This window comes from Hyperolius riggenbachi, chromosome 6 (genome assembly GCF_040937935.1).
Source record: "Hyperolius riggenbachi isolate aHypRig1 chromosome 6, aHypRig1.pri, whole genome shotgun sequence".
NCBI classification, from domain to species: domain Eukaryota; kingdom Metazoa; phylum Chordata; class Amphibia; order Anura; family Hyperoliidae; genus Hyperolius; species Hyperolius riggenbachi.
The window spans coordinates 373,334,421-373,346,912 of NC_090651.1; the positions used below are offsets into that span (position 1 = coordinate 373,334,421).

At 48.1% G+C, this 12,492-nt stretch overlaps 1 protein-coding gene across 4 annotated transcripts in view; it reads right to left on the reverse strand.

The window, feature by feature from the left end:
* Positions 1-12,492, reverse strand: part of LOC137521951 (zonadhesin-like) — a 173,262-nt gene that overhangs the window by 92,174 nt on the left and 68,596 nt on the right. For all 4 annotated transcript variants that reach the window (XM_068241908.1, XM_068241910.1, XM_068241909.1 and 1 more), the window contains 2 exons: positions 3,817-4,047; positions 160-219 (listed from right to left, as the gene is read on the reverse strand). In XM_068241908.1, the coding sequence (XP_068098009.1) occupies positions 160-219; positions 3,817-4,047 (291 nt within the window). The remainder of the gene's footprint in view (positions 1-159; positions 220-3,816; positions 4,048-12,492) is intronic.

Sequence of the window (12,492 nt, forward strand, 5' to 3'; positions counted from 1 at the left end):
GTGACTGCCGCGTGGGACGCATTGTGGGAGGCGCTGAGGGACGGACTGAAGAAGACGTCAGACAGGTAAGCTTGACCCCCCCCCCCCCCCCGACCCCGCACAGGTAACTGGGAGATATCCGGATAGCAACTATCCGGATTCACTCAGATTGTCTCTTACCTGGCCCAGTGTGAGATCCCTGAGTCTCCCTGTCCTCTTGTGACGTACCTTCACTGTCATCTGTTCATCACAAAAAGTTGATAATTAGACACATATGAATTATAAGCATCCATCTGAAAATGGCGCCTGTGAATAATGGCGCACAGTGTTGCCGCTAATCCGTTTGCCGCTTATCGCTATTTAACGTTAAAGCCTTATTGTTATTTAGCGTTAAAGCCTTATTGTTATTTAGCGTTAAAGCCTTATTGTTATTTAGCGTTAACACACAAAACCCTCTCTGTACCTATCCCTAACCCCTAAACCCCCCGGTGGTGCCTAACCCTAACCACCCCCCTGGTGGTGCCTAACCCTAACCACCCCCCTGGTGGTGCCTAACCTTAACCACCCCCCTGGTGGTGCCTAACCCTAAGACCCACCCCCAGTGGTGCCTACCCTAACCACCCTCCTGGTGGTGCCTAACCCTAACCACCCCCCTGGTGGTGCCTAACCCTAACCACCCCCCAGGTGGTGCCTAACCCTAACCACCCCCCTGGTGGTGCCTAACCCTAACCTTGACAGTGTTACATTAAATCCATTCATTGTTTTGCAGTTAAATAACTTCTGCAGTTCGGCTTATGTAGGGCGCTATTGATAAATAACGTTAGTGTGTGCCACTATTGATAAATAACGTTAGTGTGTGCCACTATTGATAAATAACGTTAGTGTGTGCCACTATTGATAAATAACGTTACTGTGTGCCGTTTTTCTTCTTTTTTTCCCTGTGCGCCATTATTATGCAGTACTAACGATAAATAGCGATAAGCGTATCTTTTTAATGCGGCGCCATTTCTATGCATAGGCACTGTGCGCCATTATTCACTGATCCCGAATTATAAAACAATTTTAAATAAAATCATCATTGAGGGCTCATTCACAGTCCACACTAAGGGTGTTTTTGCCCTTTTTTCAAGCGCGGGCAATTTTCAAAATCGCCCTAAAAACGCTTGTGCAACGATTCTCTATGAGAGAGTTCACATCTGAGCGGTTCGTTTCCGATCCGCTCAGAAAAGCGCTGCGTGGGCCACTTTTGAGGCGATTTCCCTTCAATGGAAGGTATAGGAAAAACGCAAAACATACACAAAATCTTTGTGCGGCGATTGCGTTCACGCTTTTAAGAATAAATACATTGTATGTATTATTTTCCAGTTCAAAAAGTTCACTTCTTGAGTAACGTCAGGAAGTGAAAAAACGCAATCGCTCGGCAAAAGCGCTTAGAAAAAAAATTGCTTTAAAAAAGGCCCAACGCTGACGTGGTCGCAACGCAATATGAATGAGGCCTGAAGGAACCTTGAGACTTTATAAATATAAGCATCTTAATTTAGCTTAGCCTTCCCCCAGGCCCCTGCATGCTGTGGGCTCCGTTGTCATCCTCCTGGGCCCCTCCCTGCTTCTGCAATCTTCTCTGGCAATTTCCCCAGTTGCCATCTGCACTCCACTGCGCCTGCACAGTCCCGGCCACACGCGCCCCCGGAATGCACTCCTGTAGGTGGGAGCATTCTGCGCCTGTACAGTTACAGCCTTAGCAAACTGAATACGCTCCTGTAGGTGGGAGCATTCTGCGCCTGCACAGTTACAGCCTTAGCAAACTGAATACTCTCCTGTAGATGGGAGCATTCTGCGCCTGCACAGTTACATCCTTAGCAAACTGAATACGCTCCTGTAGGTGGGAGCATTCTGCATCTGCACAGTTACAGCCTTAGCAAACTGAATACGCTCCCGTAGGTGGGAGCATTCTGCGCCTGCACAGTTACAGCCTTAGCAAACTGGATACCCTCCTGTAGGTGGGAGCATTCTGCGCCTGCACAGTTACAGCCTTAGCAAACTGAATACGCTACTGTAGGTGGGAGCATTCTGCGCATGCACAGTTACAGCCTTAGCAAACTGGATACGCTCCTGTAGGTGGGAGCATTCTGCGCCTGCACAGTTACAGCCTTAGCAAACGTAATACGCTCCTGTAGGTGGGAGCATTCTGCGCCTGCACAGTTACAGCCTTAGCAAACTGAATACGCTCCTGTAGGTGGGAGCATTCTGCATCTGCACAGTTACAGCCTTAGCAAACTGAATACGCTCCTGTAGGTGGTAGCATTCTGCGCATGCACAGGTACAGCCTTAGCAAACTGAATACGCTCCCGTAGGTGGGAGCATTCTGCGCCTGCACAGTTGCAGCCTTAGCAAACTGAATACGCTCCTGTAGGTGGTAGCATTCTGCGCCTGCACAGTTGCAGCCTTAGGAAACGTAATACGCTCCTGTAGGTGGGAGCATTCTGAGCCTGCACAGTTACAGCCTTAGCAAACTGGATACACTTCTGTAGGTGGGAGCATTCTGCGCCTGCACAGTTGCAGCCTTAGCAAACTGAATACGCTCCCGTAGGTGGTAGCATTCTGCGCATGCACAGTTACAGCCTTAGCAAACTGAATACGCTCCCGTAGGTGGGAGCATTCTGCGCCTGCACAGTTGCAGCCTTAGCAAACTGAATACGCTCCTGTAGGTGGTAGCATTCTGCGCCTGCACAGTTGCAGCCTTAGCAAACTGAATACGCTCCTGTAGGTGGGAGCATTCTGCGCCTGCACAGTTACAGCCTTAGCAAACTGAATACACTCCTGTAGGTGGTAGCATTCTGCGCCTGCACAGTTGCAGCCTTAGCAAACTAAATACGCTCCTGTAGGTGGGAGCATTCTGCACCTGCACAGTTACAGCCTTAGCAAACTGAATACGCTCCTGTAGGTGGGAGCATTCTGCTCCTGCACAATTGCAGCCTTAGCAAACTGAATCCGCTCCCGTAGGTAGGAGCATTCTGCACCTGCACAGTTACAGCCTTAGCAAACTGAATACACTCCCGTAGGTGGAAGCATTCTGCGCCTGCACAGTTACAGCCTTAGCAAACTGAATACGCTCCTGTAGGTGGAAGCACTCTGCGCCTGCACAGTTACAGCCTTAGCAAACTGAATACGCTCCTGTAGGTGGGAGCATTCTGCGCCTGCACAGTTACAGCCTTAGCAAACTGAATACGCTCCTGTAGGTGGGAGCATTCTGCGCCTGCACAGTTACAGCCTTAGCAAACTGAATACACTCCTGTGGGTGGGAACATTCTGCGCCTGCACAGTTACAGCCTTAGCAAACTGAATACGCTCCTGTAGGTGGTAGCATTCTGCGCCTGCACAGTTACAGCCTTAGCAAAGTGAATACACTCCTGTAGGTGGGAGCATTCTGCGCCTGCACAGTTACAGCCTTAGCAAACTGGATACGCTCCTGTAGGTGGGAACATTCTGCACCTGCACAGTTACAGCCTTAGTAAACTGCGTAGGCCAGTAGCATAGTCTCAGGTACACTTTCAGTTCCCCATAATGTAGTTTTCATTGTATATACCCATTTAGTTACTATTTTTCTCATTTCTTTTCTCTATTTTGTCTGCTCCAATCATATTTCCACGGAATAATAGTGCAAACTTTAAAGTGTACCCGGGGTAACGTGACATGATGAGATAAACGTCTGTATGTACAGTGCCAAGAACACAAATAACTAGGCTGCGTTCTTTTTTTTTTTCTTTTACTGCCTGAAAGAGGTAATTTAGAGGAAAGAGGAAACGTTAGGCAATACTTGGTGGGCACCACATTCACCTTGTCCTGCAGATGAACCCTTAATGGAACCACGTTGGATGCACTCATTTCGGGGGATACAAGGACCAGACAATCCTTTCTTGAAGATGTACGGATACTTGCAGACGCAGCCTCCCTGACACATTCTGGGGCATGGGTTGCGTTTAATTTCATGGTCCTCACAGTAGGGTGCGCAGGGCGCTGTACAATTATCCCATACTTGGTGTTCATATTCAGTGCATTCCTCTTCTCCTGCATATAAAAGATAAAAGAGTAGAGCTTGTATCACTGACAATCTTACATTCCCCCCCCCCCCCCCCCCCCAAAAAAAATGCAACCCTATCAAATATTTCTTGATTTGATCAGTTTGGATAACAAAGAGACCCTTGAACCGGTAAAAACAACAACAATTGAGTTTGCCTTACCTGGATGCTGGGGGGCTTCCTCCAGCCTTGCACAATCTTTGAGGTCCTTCAGTTCCTTCTGGGTGCCCTTTGCTATGTCACTCTTGCCTCTTAGTAACCAGTTCACCCCCAGGGGGGTTTTACTCTAAGTGACCAGAGGAATTTTCACCTGTCAGTGCTCCTCCCTTTCATTTGCCAATAACTTTATTACAACCTATCACAACAAAATTATATATACTTTGTTTTTTTGCCATAAATTAGGCTTTTTGTGGGCAATACATGTTTTCAGTATTTACTTTACTTTCTATGCATTTTATAGGTAAAAACAAGAAAAAAAAATACACTATTTTTGCAATGCTAGCCTCTTTATTTAAAAAATAAGCAATGCTGCTATAAATAAAACTCACACTTTTTATTTGGCCTTCAGTTCCGGTTATCACAACATTTAAATTATGTTCCTAGTACAATGTAAGGCGACAATACACAGGGGCGGTTGGTCCATGACGCCAGATGACGCTGATGCAGGTGAACAGGGGTGCCAAGAGAATAAAATAATATAATAAAAGGTTTAAAACATGGGAATGGCTGGCAGCGGGGAGACCTAGCCACTCCAAAGGACATACAGACAAGTACGTGTTAAAGTATAACACAAAAACAATTTATACACTCCACGATAGGGAGTGTATCATCATGTCTACAGTAGATTCTGGAGACCAGTGTCCAGGAATCAGTGACAAAGCTGAAAATGCGCCGGGGCTGGATCTTTCAAAAAGACAACGCCCCTAAACACTGCTCAAAATCCGCTAAGGCATTCATGCAGGGGAACAAGTACAACATTTTGGAATGGCCATTTCAGTCCCCAGACTTGATTATAATTGAAAATCTGTGATGCGAGTTAAAGAGAGCTGTCCATGCTCGGAACTTAAGCCATGAAACTTGAATGAGCTAGAGATGTTTTATTAAGGAGGAATGGTCCAAAAAACCTTCAACCAGAATTCAGACTCTCATTGGAACCTACAGGAAGCGTTTAGAGGCTGTAATTTTTGCAAAATAAGGATCTACCAAATATTGATTTCAATTCTTTTTTGTGGTGCCCAAATTTATGCACCTGCCTAATTTTATTTGATCAATTATTGTGCACTTTCTGTAAATTCGATAAACTTCATTTCACTTCTCAAATATCACTGTGTGTCTTCTATATGATATACCGGTATTTAACTGACATTTTTTATTGTAACAACCAACGATTTATAGAGGAAAATCATGGTCAATGACAAGGTTGCCCAAACTTTCGCATCCCACTGTAGAATAAAATAATTCTTAGCATAATGTAGCACCCAAAGAAAGCCTAATTGGTGGTGAAAAAACAAGGTATAGATCATTTTGTTGTGATTACTAGTGATACAGTTATTGGTGAATGAATGGAAGGAGCGCTGAAAGGTGAAAATTGCTCTGGTGCATAAGGGGGAAAATCCCTTACAAGGGAAGTGGTTAAAGGAACACAATCAAACCCAGTGTTCTATAATGACAATGTACAAATAATATCCAAGTAGCTGTGTAAACATTTTCCTACTTTTCATGCTAAATATCAGAGGCAAAAGCTGTAATTCATTGTGTGTAGATTGTAGCTACCTTTGGAATGTCTCATTTGCAGAGGTAAATCTCTGCAGTCTGACATGCTAAGAACAGTGTAATGTTGAAGCAGAGTTATAGGCAATGGCTCTGGTGTCAGGTTTTACACACTACAGTATTACAAATGTTTATGTGGCACATAAGATACATTATCTCTGCTTTCTACAGAGAGCTCTCAGAGACAGGCAGTGAGAGCTCTCACATGCAGGGTTAACAGATGCAGTGAAAGGGAATCCCCCTACATTCCCGATGTAGTGCGTCAGTTTTTGCCACTGAAGTGTGAAAGGAATTTGATAACAGTAAATAAAGACATAGCATAGCGGGAAACATGGCTGCGCATTCAAACAAAACTTATACCTGAATCATTTATGTGCATTGATTTGCGGACCCCAACAACTGGACTACATCACACACACCTAGCACTCACTGCAGGCTAGAGTTGGGCCAAACCTCCGATTTTAGGTTCGCGAACCGGGTTCGCGAACTTTCGCGGAAGGTTCGGTTCGCGTTAAAGTTCGCGAACCTCAATAGACTTCAATGGGGATGCGAACTTTGAAAAAAAAAAAAATTATGCTGGCCACAAAAGTGATGGAAAAGATGTTTCAAGGGGTCTAACACCTGGAGGGGGGGGCATGGCGGAGTGGGATACACGCCAAAAGTCCCCGGTAAAAATCTGGATTTGACGCAAAGCAGCGTTTTAAGGGCAGAAATCATATTGAATGCTAAATGACAGGCCTACAGTGCTTTAAAACATCTTGCATGTGTATACATCAATCAGGGAGTGTAATTAAGGTACTGCTTCACACTGACACACCAAACTGTTCACTGAACAGAACAGGTATACAGTGGCGGGTTCACTGAACAGAACAGGTATACAGTGGCGGGTTCACTGAACAGAACAGGTATGCAGTGGCGGGTTCACTGAACAGAACAGGTATACAGTGGCGGGTTCACTGAACAGAACAGGTATGCAGTGGCGGGTTCACTGAACAGAACAGGTATGCAGTGGTGGGTTCACTGAACAGTACAGGTATGCAGTGGCAGGTTCACTGAACAGGTATGCAGTGGTGGGTTCACAGTACAGGTATGCAGTGGTGGGTTCACAGAACAGGTATGCAGTGGTGGGTTCACAGAACAGGTATGCAGTGGTGGGTTCACAGAACAGGTATGCAGTGGTGGGTTTACAGAACAGGTATGCAGTGGTGGGTTCACAGAACAGGTATGCAGTGGTGGGCTCACAGAACAGGTATGCAGTGGTGGGTTTACAGAACAGGTATGCAGTGGTGGGTTCACAGAACAGGTATGCAGTGGTGGGTTCACAGAACAGGTATGCAGTGGTGGGTTCACAGAACAGGTATGCAGTGGTGGGTTCACAGTACAGGTATGCAGTGGTGGGTTCACAGAACAGGTATGCAGCCAGGGACAAGCTAAGCCTAACTAATCTTTCCCTATGAGAGAGTGTGCAGCAGCTCGCCCTACTCTCACTAATGCAGGCACACGAGTGACCGTAATGGTCGCCGCTGCCTGCCTTTTAGTAGGGGGGGGGAGTGGCTCCAGGGGCTAGTGTAGCCTAATTGGCTACACTGGGCCTGCTGACTGTGATGTAGAGGGTCAAAGTTGACCCTCATGGTGCATTATGGGGCAAACCGAACTTCCGCAAAAGTTCGCCTGCGGGACGCGAACGCGAACCACGGAAGTTCGCATGGAACCGTTCGCAGGCGAACCGTTCGGCCCAACTCTACTGCAGGCAAAAGGGGGGGGGGGGGTGAACGTATACCTGAATTATTTATCTGCATTGATGTGCAGAGCCCCACTGGACTGCATTACACACCCAGCATTCACTACAGGCAAAGGGGGCTGTTAGCTTCAGTGATAATATGTGCACAGGGACGGATCAAGACCAAGTTGGGGCAAGGTCAGGTTTTGGCGCCTAAGCTGCCATTCATTTTGCCGCCTTTTTAAGATTTCAACAAACTGCGCCTAGGGCAAGATACCCGCTTGCCCCCCCCCCTGAGATCCGTCCCTGTATGTGCACAGATTATTACCTAATAGACTTCCCCATGGCGGTGACGTACCCCCTCTATAGTGTAAGAGGTGCAAGAAGGGGATGGGGAACAGTTTGTTAATGATTACCCCTATTCAAAGTATGTATAGAAGTGTTTATTATGAGCACAGGACCAATAGAGAGCTAATACTGCAGTCGAGGGAGTGCCCCTCGGGGCCTCTCTGGCCTAAGGGCCCCGATGCGGTTGCAACCTCTGCACCTCCTATTGCTACACCCCTGCCTGCTTGCATAGAAACAGATATATTGTTAACATACTGTGTTTTACAAATAAGCTGCTCTGTAGTTATTTGTAACCTGCTACCTTTCAGTTCTTGTTACCCACTGCTTGACACAAACTGGCTGTCACTATCCGCCTGCCACTAGAATCTACCAATCACTATCTAACACTAGTCTCCTGGTTACCTACACTATCTGTGGGGGGCTGTTGAGGTGGGGGCGGAGCATTTAGGGTGACAAACATTGGAAATGTGTGTGCATTTGTAGGACCTGTCATAATGGAGTCATTAGTCCCGAATACCTCTTCTGTGCTGGCAGCAGGACAGTGGACACCAGTGGTGCTCAGCAGAGCTCGAATATTCGAGTAGCTCGAATATTCGAGCTCTTTTTTCAGCTATTCGAGCTCGAATACCGAGCTCGAATAGCTGCAGCTACTCGAATGGGCTATTCTAGTGAACTCGAATAGCCCATTCACTATTCGAGCTATTCGAGCTAACAGTGCTATTCGAGCTCGAATACCGAGCTCGAATAGCGTCATAGCCCAGATTGATGTCCTTAGAGCCAATCAGAGGGCTCCCAGGCTCCCTTTACTACTGAGTGATTGTATTTTGTAGTAACTGTACTAGGACACTCACTGTCACTGTTTGTTCATAGCTCCTGCGTGTGTGCATGCACAGTACACACACTCTATTTCCTTCTGATTACTATTGATTATTGTAATTTCTAGTTGTACTTACTAACTACTTACTACTAGGGACACTCAGTCACTGTTCATAGGCTAGCTCCTGCGTGTGTGTGTGCGTGCACTCAGTACACACACTCTATTTCCTTCTGATTACTATTGATTATTGTAATTTCTAGTTGTACACTTACTTACTACTTACTACTAGGGACACTCAGTCACTGTTCATAGGCTAGCTCCTGCGTGTGTGTGTGCGTGCACTGTCTGTACAGTACACACACTCTATTTCCTTCTGATTACTATTGATTATTGTAATTTCTAGTTGTACTTACTAGTAACTACTTACTACTAGGGACACTCAGTCACTGTTCATAGGCTAGCTCCTGCGCTGCGTGTGTGTGTGCGCGTGCACTGTCAGTACACACACTCTATTTCCTTCTGATTACTACTGATTATTGTAATTTCTAGTTGTACACTTACTTACTACTTACTACTAGGGACACTCAGTCACTGTTCATAGGCTAGCTCCTGCGTGTGTGTGTGCGTGCACTCAGTACACACACACACTCTATTTCCTTCTACTTAATCTGATTACTACTGATTATTGTATTTTCTAGTTAGTGTACTAGGGGACACACTCACTGTTCACTGTTCACACTTATACTGATTACTGAATTATTGTATTTTGTATTAGTACTGTACTAGTAATCACTTAGCGATCTAATCACTTAGTGATTAGTGTCACCTCACCCACCAACCCACTCCATTAAAGTACCCCACTTTTTCACCCGCCCTTTTAAAAAACTTTTTTGTTTACGCCCAAAACATCAAAGATGTCTGGAAGTGGCAGCCAGCGCGGTTTGGGCAAGGGGAAGGGCAGCAAGGGAATCAAGAGGAGAGGGAGCAGCATTGTGGCAAGCCGCGGCCGCGCCACCATGCACAGTCCCGCAGCAGCAGCAGCTGCGTCAGTGGCTAACATTCCTCCTATAGCCACTGGCCGTGGATGCCTTGGGCGCCGCCCAGCAGGAGCAACTCACGCTGCAGAGACACAGCAGCAGCAGCAGCGTGTAGTACCTGCTCCTATTTTCCTCCAGCCGGGTCGGAAACGTCCCATTGAGGAAAAGGATGCAGACACTGTGGTGCAACTGATGACGGAGGATGAGCAGCCCGCCATCAGCTCTGCATCCGAGGCCTCCACCCTCACCACCACCACCACCCCTGTTCGCAGCAGCCGCCCAGCAGGGCCTGGGGAGGAGGCCAGTTCACCGTCACAAGTTGGCGACCTGTCACTCAGCAGCAGAGCCGGATTAAGGCTAAATGGGGCCCTAAGCAAAGTAACTGATTTGGGCCCCCTCATCATGTTGTAATAGAATCAGAAGATGCAGCTGCACAGCAACATGCCGCACACACCGCGGCAGCCGAGCTACTGGTTGCTATGGGCAACAGCCCGCTTTCCTCTGTTCGTGCACAATGCAGGGAATAGCAGCGGCAAAATGCAGAGTGAGAGATGATTGGCTGGGACATTTGCACTCAGGGGCTGTGAAGAGGGCGCCAGATATCACAGCAGCAGCACTTTCCCCCTGCATCTCCAGCCTGGCAATAGCAGAAAGCTCTGGACACCGCCAAAAGGGAAGCCGTTCCCCAGACAGAATTACATAACCACCCCCACCACCGAACAACCGATTTCCTCCCAAACTAGTCAGCCACCATGCAGCCTCCATCCCAGTGAATACGATAGTCCAGTAGAGAAGGCAGCCGCAGCGGGGGGAGAATGACAGCACCAGATGACTCACATTCACCTATTGCGATCCAAGCAATAGAGGTCCCGTCATCCGGAGCCCATCTGTCTCCTCTAGAGTGCTGCCGCTCTGTTACTACTACTATTACTACTTCCTACTTCCTGTCTGATCTGAGAATCAGGAAGTTCAGAGCGAGTTGCTGCACTGTAGAAGAGACAGATGGGTTTCAGATGACGGGATCTCTATCGCTTGGATCATGGATAGGTGAGTGAGTGTTTGCCAGGGAGGAGTGGGCAGCGGCAGAGCGCACAGTAGCAGGAGGGGGACCTAGGAGGAGAGCCTGGCTCTGAAGACAATCAGCAGCGCACGGCATCATTTGACAAGACAAGACAAATAACATTTATATTGTGCTTTTCTCCCGGCGGACTCAAAGCGCCAGAGCTGCAGCCACTTGGACGCGCCCTATAGGCAGTAGCAGTGTTAGAGACTTGCCTAAGGTCTCCTACTGAATAGGTGCTGGCTTACTGAACAGGCAGAGCCGAGATTCGAACCCTGGTCTCCTGTGTCAGAGGCACAGCCCTTAAAGGGACTCCGAGCAGTGCCTGTGGGTATGCCTTTAAGCATATCCACAACTAATTAATTACATCCTCACACCTACCAGCATGATGTTTGTAATTATATCCCCCTGGGTTCCTTATATTTCATTGCATTGTGCTAAATCGAGCTGTCGACTTTGTAAAAAGTCGTCCTGTGTAATACAATGTAACTATGGAAAGATGCATATCATTTTGAAGCTTTCTTTCTCCTCTTTCCAATGATAGATGAACTGCCACCCTAGTTTTCGCAATTTTCGCGATCGAAATTGCCGCGGCTGCGATTTCGATCACGAAAATAGCAAAAACTAAATGGCATAGGGCAGCGGTTTATATATCATTGGAAAGAGGAGAATGAGAGCTTTAAAATGATATGCATCTTTCCATAGTTTCTGCACTGCTCGGAGTCCCTTTAACCATTATACCATCCAGCCACCGCTGACAGGATGGCGAGGGCTGGTTTATGTGCTGATGGGGCCCCTTTGACTCTGAATAGGGCCCCAAGCGACTGCTTTTGTTGCCTGGTCGGTAATCCGGCCCTGCTCAGCAGTATTTTTACCCCAGGCACCATCAGGGTATTGTCTGCTGTTGTTGGCGATTTGGAGGAGGAGATGCTGATGGGCACTTTGGGGGATGAGGGATTGGACGGCAAGCATTGGCAGCAGTAGGCAGGTCCCACAGCTTGCTGGTGTCTCAGGCTCAGCAGCAGCAGCAGCAGCATCTGCCAGTACCACCACCAGCCGCACCCAAGCCCCCGCCCCAACCACCACAGGGAGACAGGCAGCAGCGGCCCAGGCCGTAGGGGGTTGTTTTTGTCACCAATCTGGCGATTTTTCACCATGCCCACAGTGTACAGCAAGTACGCCACTTGCAACCACTGTCAGCGGAAGTTGAGCAGAGGTGCAGACCCCTTAAAGTTCAGCACCAGCTCGCTCATCAACCACCTTGCTGCGAAACATTTCCACCAGCATGAGGAGTTCCAGAGGCTGAAGGCATCTGGTGCTGGCAGTGGCACCACACCCATCACTGCACAGCCTTCAGCAGCAGCAGCAGCAGCAACAGCAGCCACCCGCCCTCCTGCTCCTCCAGCAGCACCAGCAGGAGTGCGGAAACGCACTGCTCCTCCCCCCTCTGCAACTCCTGCCGCCGACACTGAGGCCTGTTCTGGCAGCCAGTCCTCAGTGGCCTCCTCTGCTGTGTCCGCTGATTCCCGTGCCAGCAAAAGGCCACGCCAGAGCCTTTTGAGCGAGTCCTTCCAGGGGGTGGTTAGGGCTCTGCCTCCCAGCAGCCGTCACGTGCGTCAGCTGAACGGCTTGCTGGCACAGGCCATGTGCTCCCAACTCCTGCCGTACACGCTCTGGCAGGA